The sequence below is a fragment of the Artemia sp. Qi Xiang Cuo genome, chromosome 4 (assembly GCF_049724085.1).
Source record: "Artemia sp. Qi Xiang Cuo chromosome 4, ASM4972408v1, whole genome shotgun sequence".
Taxonomy (NCBI): Eukaryota; Metazoa; Arthropoda; class Branchiopoda; order Anostraca; family Artemiidae; genus Artemia; species Artemia sp. Qi Xiang Cuo.
In genome coordinates, this window is record NC_142797.1 from 41100202 (window position 1) to 41110201 (window position 10000).

Genomic DNA, 10000 nt, shown 5'->3' on the forward strand with positions numbered 1-10000 from the left:
TGTAACTGTGACACTGAAGTATTCCAACTCTTGGCTTTCAGCGAAAGAAATTCAAAATGAACTTTGAAAAATCATGAACATTTAACTTAGATAATGAAAAACACGAGAAACCACTTCTTACATATACAATATACTTCTGTACAACTGAAGTTTTTCTTTATTAAATTTTAATATTCAATAAATTTTAAGTGTGTCATGTTAAACCATGACCAAACACGGCTGAAATATTCCAACTCTTGCATTTCAACGAAATAAATTCAAAATGAACTTAGATATATCTATATAATTTAATTTTTACAATTTAAAACTCTAAATATCTATTCTGTTTTATTCAATCTCTTTCTTTTAAGCTATATAAATTCAATTTGAACTTTTAAAAATCAATAAAATGTAACTGTTACATTGTAAACCACAACCAAACACTACTGAAATAGAAAATGAACATTTAAAAATCAAGAAAATGTAACTGTGACAAGGTAAACCACAACCAAACACTACTGAAATATTCCAACTCTTGCATTTCAACGAAAGTAATTCATTATGATCATTTAAAAATCAAGAAAATTTTTCTTTGTATATTATTAACATAACCCAAATATTCATAAATATTCCAAATAATAATCTTCAATATAAGAAATTCAAAATGAACTTTGAAAAATCAAGAAAAAGTAAATGTGACACGGTAGACAATAACCAAACAATACTGAAATATTACAAATCTTTCATTTAAGAGAAAGAAATTCAAAATGTACTTTGTAAAAATCAAGAAAATGTAACTGTGACAAGTTAAACCACAACCAAACACTACTGAAATATTCCAACTCTTGCATTTCAACTAAAGAAATTCAAAATGAACTTTGAAAAATCAAGAAAATTTAACTGTGACAAGGTAAACCACAACCAAACACTACTGAAATATTCCAACTCTTGCATTTCAACGAAATAAAATAAAAAATGAACTTTTAAAAAACAATAAAATGTAATATTGACAAGGTAAACCACAACCAAACAGTAATGAAATATTCCAACTCTTGCATTTCAACTAAAGAAACTCAAAATGAACATTGAAAAATCAAGAAAATGTAACTGTTAAAAGTGAAAACACAACCAAACAATACTGAAATATTCCAACTCTTGCTTTTAATAGAAAGAATTTAAAAATTAACTTAGAAAAATAAAGAAACTGTAAGCCTGACAAGGTAAACCACAACCAAACATTACGGAAATATTCCAACTCTTGCATTTCAACAAAAGAAAATCAAAATGAAGTTTGAAAAATTAAGAAAATGTAATTGTGAAAGGGTAAACCACAACCAAACACTACTGAAATATTCCAACTCTTGCAATTCAACTAACTAAATTAAAAATGAAAATTTAAAAAACACGATAATTTAAATGTGAAATGGAAAAAAAAAAACACACACAAATGAAATATTAAAACAATATAAAATAAAATTAATTAAATAAAAATGAAAATAGAATAATAAAGAAAATTTAACAGTTACAAGGTAAACCATACCAAAACACTACTGAAATATTCCAACTCTTGCATTTCAACGAAAGAAAATGAATTTCCATCGTTCAGGCTGGTGGACTAAGACCCCAATTCTGAGCTATTGAATTTCCACCGTTCAGGCTAGTGGACGAAACTTGTAGCAATTCACCTCCTGGAAAATTCTCCTTGTGGAAAATCCCCTGCAGTGAACTCAAAATTTGGTACTTACGTGTTACCCCCCCGACAACACTCAAGGAATTAAGTTAAGTTAATCATACTCGGATATCCTAAAACATGATAAAAATAGAATACTATAGTAACCAAAAGATTCAAACGCTCCCTGAGCTAGTGAATTTCAACCCTTCAGGCTGGTGGACTAAGACTCCCACTTCTGAGCTATAGAATTTCCACCGTTCAGGCTGGGGGACCAAGACCCCAATACTGAGCTAGTGAATTTCCACCGTTCAGGCTGGTGGACGAATCTTGTAGCAAGTCACCTCCTGGAAAAGTCCCTCCCTATTGAAAATTCTCCTTGTGGACAATCCCCTGCGGGGAACTCAAAATTTGGTACTTACGTGTTACCCTCGACAACACTCAAGGACTGAAGTTAAGTTAATAATAATCGAATATCCTAAAACATGATAAAAATATAAGACTTTAGTAACCAAAAGATTCAAACGATCCCAAAGAGATACACATAGCCCAAAGAGACACACACGACCCCTATAACTTTGGGGAAATTGAGCATTGAATGGAGCTTAGTTGCCCCTTCAGTTTTTTGGTCGCTTAAACCGGGCACTAGAACTTTGTCCCAACTTCCACTCTCGCTTTAGAACTTATTCACGGATATCTAAAACAGTTAACGGTTAGACTGTTGCCCTAGCGGTAACCAAGCCATGCTCTACACACATACCAACAATCTATTTTTGTTTTTTCAATTTTCACAATGGGTTCCCAATCGAGTTCATGTCCATCGCTTAGCATTCAGGTCTTGACAAATAAAAGCCTTGATAGTCAGACCCCAACGCTCCAATCTTAACACTGACTAGGACCTCAATTCTGAGCTAGTGAATTTCAACCATTCAGGCTGGTGGACTAAGACCCCCAATTCCGAGCTAATGAATTTCCACCGTTCAGGCTGGTGGACTAAGACCTCAAGTCTTAGCTATTGACTGTCCACCGATCAGTCTAGTGGACTAAACTTGTAGCTATTCACCTCCTGCAAAATTCCCTCCCCCTGGAAAATTCTCCTTGAGAACAATCCTCTGCAGTGACCTCAAAATTTGGTACTTACATGTTACTCCCGACAACACTCAAGGAATGAAGTTAAGTTAATCCTAATCGAATATCCAAAAACATGATAAAAATATAATACTTTAGTAACCAAAAGATTCAAACGCTCCCACAGAGATACACATAGCTCAAAGAGACACAAATGACCCCTATAACTTTGGGGAAATTGAGCATTCAATGGAGCTTATTTGCCCCTTCAGTTTTTTGGTCGCTTAAACAGGGCACTAGAACTTTTAACCCTCTCCCCGGATTCACCCCTGTCAGTTAGTGGCAAGGGGCTGGGTTGAGGAGCGTAATTTCCTATGGGACAGAGGGGACAACTGCCTCTCTCAGACCAAATTTTCACCCCAGACCTCATTTTGCCCCCTCCTCCCCCCCCCCCCCCCACCAGAAAATTATTTTATTCAAAAATTTTTTCAAAACTAAGAAAAGAAAATATAGTATTTAAATTAAAAAAAATATATAAAACTTTTTTGTATTTGATCAAACATTAAATTAATCAAATAATACCAAATATGAAACGACCACAGAGTAACTTCGCTAATACACGGGTTGGGATGGTAGGGAATTCTCCTTGTGGAAAATCCCCTGCAGTGAACTCAAAATTTGGTAATTACATGTTACCCTCGACAACACTCAAGGAATTAAGTTAAGTTAATCCTAGTCGAATATCCTAAAACATGATAAAAAATATAATACTTTAGTAACCAAAAGATTAAAACTCTCCATAAGAGATACACATAGCTCAAAGAGACACACATGACCCCTATAACTTTGGGGAAATTGAGCATTGAATGGAGCTTAGTTGCCCTTCAGTTTTTTGGTCGCTTAAACAGGGCACTAGAACTTTTAACCCTCTCCCCGGATTCACCCCTGTCAGTAAGTGGCAAGGGGCTGGGTTGAGGAGCATAATTTCCTATGGGACAGAGGGGACAATTGCCTCTCTCAGACCAAATTTTCACCCCAGCCCTCATTTTGCCCCCTCCTCCCCTCCCCCCCCACTCCAACTGAAATTTAGTTTCTTCCAAAATGTTTTCAAAACTAAGAAAAGAAACTAGAGTATTTCACGTAAAAAAAATCTATCAAACGTTATTGTCATTTATCAAACAGTAAATTAATCAAATAATACAAAAGATGAAACGACCACAGAGTAACTTCGCTAATACACGGGTTGGGATGGGTGGGATCGGAGTCCTTTGGGGGTGTGGTAGGGGATCTCACAACACTGTTCAAATAGAACTTGTGTATTATAACGACCACCGACCCCATGTAACTGAATCCCAAGCTTCTGAACTCCTCCATGCAACTGAACCCCTCGTGCTATTGAACCTCCCATGCAACTTGACCTCATTTAACTAATCCCCGTGTAACTGAATCCGTATGTAACTGAGATCTTTTCTCAAAAAATTCGCAAATCTCGTAAACTATAGAAGTAATTACCCTTTTCAACAGTAATTACCCCTTTTTTTGCAAATGCTCGCATATCTCATTACCCCTTTTTGTCTATACAAAAAATAATTGAAACCCCTCGTGCTATTGAACCCCCCATGCAACTTGACCTCATTTAACTAATCCCAGTGTAACTGAATCCGTATGTAACTGAGATCTTTTCGCAAAAAATTCGCAAATCTCGTAAACTAAAGAAGTAATTACCCCTTTTCAACATTAATTACCCCTTTTTTGCAAATGCTCGAATATCTCATTACCCCTTTTTGTATATACAAAAAATAATTGCATTACAACGAAACAAGACATGCTGGTTTTATAATACGGGTTTAATTAATTACGTAACTCTCATGACAAAGAAAGAAATCGCTTGAGTCCTCTCGCAATAGCAAACCAAACCAGATTATATCCCACTTAAACAGATCAAAAATGAACTTTGAAACTGCGTCAGTCCTGCTCTGAAAACAAGACGTGCTGGGTTTTTTTTGAGCTTATCACCAAAAAGGCAGTGACCTTTGAAACTTTCCAGAAAAACCTGTTTGGTACGGGGGCCCCAGCAAATCCAGACGAGCATCTCTACTTAAATATACCACTAATATCAGCTCGCCCGGGGGGCTGGTGCCACACGGTGATGGATGGAAGGGGTGTGTGATGCAATGGTAGTGTGGAGTGTTTTGTGGGGTATCATGATAGGCTTGGGTTACAAAAACTTGAATCACGGGATTTAAATGCATGATTTTCATTATGAAATGACTGAAAAATGGCTTAGGAATGACGACGTGATGCCAGGGGGTGTGGGGCAGTCAAGTAATGTCATTGTGTGGTGACTTACCTGGAGTATTATTGTCTACAGATTATAAGTTGAGGTGGAGGTGTTGGAGAGTTTGTTCCATGGAGGAGGGTGAAAATCTAACAATTACTCAAAGAAACGGTTTATTTCGTTAAAAATGCTCTTAATATAGCATAAATTTAACTCTATTGTAAAGGTGCCCCTCCTCTAGAACTAATGGCTTGGAATCCTCTCTCCCATCTCTCCTTAAATAAGCATTGTATTGTTTATATTTTATCCCTTCATATACCTTTTCTTGTTTTGTTTTTTCCTTTTGCATTGTCATGTCTCAAAATGCTGTATTTTTGCTAAGGGCTCTCAGAAATAACTCAATAATGCCTAAAAATTTGCATCAAATATCAATCCCCCCTTCTCTGGAACTAGTTGCTTGGACCCCACCACCTTTCTATAATAGATGAATCTTATACGTATATTACCATAAACCTTTTTCACCCATTATGGTTGTTTGTCGTGTTTTTTAACTGTTTTTTTCTATGTTTTTAGTATTCTGAGTAAATTTGTTTGAAATAATAACACCTTTTATTTACAAAGTCTGTGTTTTTAAGGTTTATTGTTTTGGACCATCAATGTAATTATACATTTTAAGCATTCCTTAGTCTGCATCGCTATTAATATTATGACAACGTTTGTCTTCAGGAGCTTGCCAAATTTGGGACAGCAACACACCGTTCTAAACAGTGCCAAAAATGGAGAATCTCAGGTGTCGCAAAATAGGTTAATTATAGAATATAATGAGTAGGACAAAGTATTACGAATGACTTGTTAGTCGTCCCGGTTAAGGCATAAATCCTTTGGAAGAAAATTGACCTTTTGAGTCCTGGCGGGGTCAAAGAAATAACTAAAGAAAGAAAAAAGAGCCTTAGGCGAAAAATGAGACGTCTAAAATGGCTATTATGTGACAGTGATGCGCCATCACTACGTAAGGTGTGTGCTGTCGTTACGTTATAAGCTTGGATGCCCCCATGGGTTCTTGTCGTAAGGTTATATACTATTGTGTCAAGCATATTACACCTGTCAGTTTGAAACGGGATACACAACCAAAAAACATAACCATCAAAAATAACCAACAAACATTAATCATCACTCAACAAACATAACCAACAACCAACAACCATAACCAACAATCATAACCAAAAAACATAACCAACAACCAACAAACATAACCAGCAAACACAAACAACAAACATAACCAACAACGAACATCCAACATTAATTTCCCTAGGGATGCGCTTGAAGTGCCTTTGGGGATACTACTAAAATTCTCCGTTTTACAGAGAAAATAACTGGATTTCCAAAGTTCATATTACGATTGATTTGTTCTTCATTTCGAATAAGACTAGGTGAGACCAAGATGTTACCTGGTAAATCAAACCATTATTTTATATGTTTTGTAATGACTATAAACTTATTATTTTTCTGCATAATTTTCTAAGATAATTTTCATTGTATACTGAATGTTACCGATATCACAGCTCCTGTAGGACTATGAAAAGCGTTATAGATTAGTTTTTTGTTTTAAGGCTATGTATTTGCTTTGGACTCCTAAATCAATATTCTTGTTTGTGTACTTGGGTTTTGTGTTTTCAGTAAAGCGCTAGTTTTTTGTAACGTTACAAACATAGGGAAATATTACCATTTTTAACCAGATTTATTCGCATTAGTTTTATTGATATATGTTTGATAGACTTTGAAGTAATAACTTTTGTTTATTCTAACTTTCAACTTCGCTCTTTACTTCCGTTGGAAAAAGTTTTTTTTAATTGATTTTGTCTTTAGAAGCACAGAAAGCCAATGGGAGACGATGGAATCAAATGGGGAGGAAAAACTCTCCTGGACTTAGATTATGCTGATGATTTAAGCATTCTAGATGAAAGTGTGAGCAAAATGAAGGAACTTTTAGAGGTTTTGCGAGTTCAAGGTGCTAAAATAGGCTTGAAAATAAACGTTAAAAAGACTAAGTCATTTAGGCTAGGAATAAGTGAAGATGAAAAGGTGAGGTTGGGTAACGATAGTATTGATCAGGTGGACAGATTCACTTACCTTGGTAGTATTATTGGTAAAGACGATGGGAGCAGTGCAGATGTTAAAAGTAGAGTAGCCTAGGCTCAGTGTGCTTTTTCACAATTAACAAAAGTTTGGAAGAATAGGAAGATAAGTTTAAAAACCAAGATTAGAATATTGGAACTACAGTGACGGCAGTGGTCAAATATGGTTCTGAAGCATGGGCCCTCTGAATAGCGGATGAAAATTTGCTTTATGTTATCCAGAAAAATTGTCTGCGGATTGTTTTGGGTACCCGGCTATCTGACCATATTCAAAATAGTAGGCCGTAAGAAAAGTGTGGTTCAATCCCGTTTTAGCGCTATAATGAGAGAAACGTTGAGATGGCTAGGGTATGTTTTGTGGATGAAGGGTGACAGGATGCCAGAGATTGTTTTCGGGCTGTTCAAGGTGCTAGAATAATCTTGAAATTAAACGTTAAGAAGACTTAGTCACTGAGGCTAGGAATAAGTGCAGATGAAAAAGTTACGTCGGGTAACGAAAGGATTGATCGGGTGGATAGCTTCACTTACCTTGATAGTTTTGTTGGTAAATACGGTTGGAGCAGTGAAGATTTTAACAGTAGAATAACCTAGCCTCAGGGGGTTTTTTCACAGTTAACAAACGTGTGGAAGAATAGGAAGATAAGTCTACAAACTAAGATTATTATAGTGGAAGCTACAGTGATGGCAGTGGTCAAATATGGCTCTGAAGCTTGGGTGGTCCGAATAGCGGATGTAGATTTAATTGATGTTATCCAGGGAAATTGCCTGCGGATTGTTATGGGTACCCGACTAACTGACCGTATTTCAAATAAAAGGCTATACTAAAAGTGTGTTTCAATCCTGTTTTGTAGGACTATAATTAGAGAAAAGTTGAGATGGTTAGGGTACGTATTTCGGATGAATGGTGAAAGGATGCCGAAGATTATCCCTTTTGGCCAACCACCTAGGGCTAAACAGGAAGCAGATCGTCCGCAGTTGGGGTGGGAGGATGTGATAAAGAAAGATTTGAAGGAAGTGGGAACTTTAAAGGAAATTAGGAAAAGAGAATACCTTTAAAGGATTTTCCTTTAAAGGATATAAAGGAAAGGTGGAAATAATTAATGGTTTTTTTTAATTTTTTTTGGTGGGTATGTATGTCATGATGTTAGGTGTGGTTCTTCATTGTAGTATGATTTTAGGCCATGAAGCTTTTACTCTGGCCTTGTGCGTGGATATAAAAATCCTGACGGAGAGTTAGTGTCTCAGTTCCACAAAGACATTTGGTATGTTAACATTGTTTCAAATTGAAAAACTTCAAATATTTAGAAAATGAGTAGTTTTACACTATTGTACCTCGAAGGAGTTTACAGTGATGTTATTATAGAAAATAATATCCAATTGAATCGGGATCACTGGCAGGCATGTAAAGAACCCAAACCCAATATTCCACCGATTCAATGGACAGAGCCCTCACAAAAAATATTACCCCCTTTTTGCGCTCACCCTCATCAAATTTTGTTTCGAATTATAAATAGTAACACCATCTTTAAATGTGCATTAACTCACTCAAAAATAGTTACCGTATTAAGTGTTACCGGATATTCATCATTTAAACACTTAAAATCTACTTTAGGGAATTTTGGACTCCCATTAACTACATAATCGTCCAACGGTGTCTTACTAGATTGCTTTTGCAGAGGTCTGTGAGCTGCCACGAGAAATGGACATTTGAAGCATTGAAACCATGTGTCAAAATTGAAGTGTTGCACACCTTTAGAGCCTTTTAAATCTTCATTATGTTTTACACCCCTTTTCCCCCTACCACCTCTTAAAATAAAATTATTTTTAAATTTACCCACATTTACGTCTAAACTCTCAATAAATAAAACCGCCGACCCACTACCCACCTCACTATAATTATCCAGTTTTGTTACTTTGCTATCAACCTAATCAATATGAACACCCTCAAAATTATGCAGGTCCGGATGAAGTGACAGCATTTCAGTATGTAAAAAACGTGAATGCACCTTATCCGACTTTTAATTTAAATAAATAACTTTTTGTGCGATATGTGCCTTAATCCCATCCCTCCCACCTTAGTAATTCCCACCTAATCACCACATTAGTCATTAGGGGGGGGCCTAGTCACTCTTTCAAGAAGGGCTCGAATCTTGCTCACATAGGAGTGCACTTAGCCTACCGGATTCGTTATGATGCTACCCGATGTTAGCAAATTAAATGGATCCCCAAACTCAGCCCTATAAACATATACATTGTGCAAGGCAGAGTCAGTTAGATTGAACTCGGGCATGAGAGAGGGCTTTACGGGAATTTTTTGTCCCGCTCGAATTTTTTCAACGGTGGGGATGTTGCGCGGTGTGAAATCCTCCAGCTCACTCAAAAAACCCTCGACGGTATCAGGACTGAAACGAGCAGCCCAAGAATACTCTGATCCATTTTGAGATTCGAGGGTAGTTGGGTGATCCAAACCCCCCATAGATGTACTTGCTGTTGTAACATCAATATTTACATTAATGGAATTATCCACTATATTTGTTAGTAGCATACTACTACTCCAAACACCAAATAAAAGCGTCAAAAAACTTTTGTATCCACTTTTGGGAGACATCCGACTCGACATGGAGATCATCCTGGAATTTTAGCGGTGGTGTTAATAATGGTATCTTCATGTCGTCGAAGGGTATGTTGGTCCTTAGTTCGGATGGTGGTGAAAGTTCCGATATTTTTATCTAAGAAATGAATGTGAATTTATATTTCCTTTTACTTGAAAATAGAAACTTTTGATTGTATTCTTGTGTTTTTGTGTGTGTGTGTGTATTTGTGTTTGTGGGTCTTTGTATGAGTGTGTTTGAGTGTGTGTGTGTGTGTGTG

At 36.4% G+C, this 10000-nt stretch overlaps 2 protein-coding genes across 2 annotated transcripts in view; one reads left to right on the plus strand and one right to left on the minus strand.

The window, feature by feature from the left end:
• The window catches only part of LOC148953114 (facilitated trehalose transporter Tret1-2 homolog), a 29121-nt gene extending 21167 nt beyond the window's left edge, over nt 1–7954 (plus strand). The window contains exon 3 of the mRNA XM_089087872.1: nt 7797–7954. Coding sequence (XP_088943998.1) covers nt 7797–7954 — 158 coding nt within the window. The remainder of the gene's footprint in view (nt 1–7796) is intronic.
• Nucleotides 7955–8670: 716 nt separating this feature from the next.
• The window catches only part of LOC148953115 (uncharacterized), a gene marked incomplete at its 5' end in the record, with an annotated part of 1934 nt that continues 604 nt past the window's right edge, over nt 8671–10000 (minus strand). The window contains one exon of the mRNA XM_089087874.1: nt 8671–8935. Within this exon, the coding sequence (XP_088944000.1) occupies nt 8671–8935 (265 nt within the window). The remainder of the gene's footprint in view (nt 8936–10000) is intronic.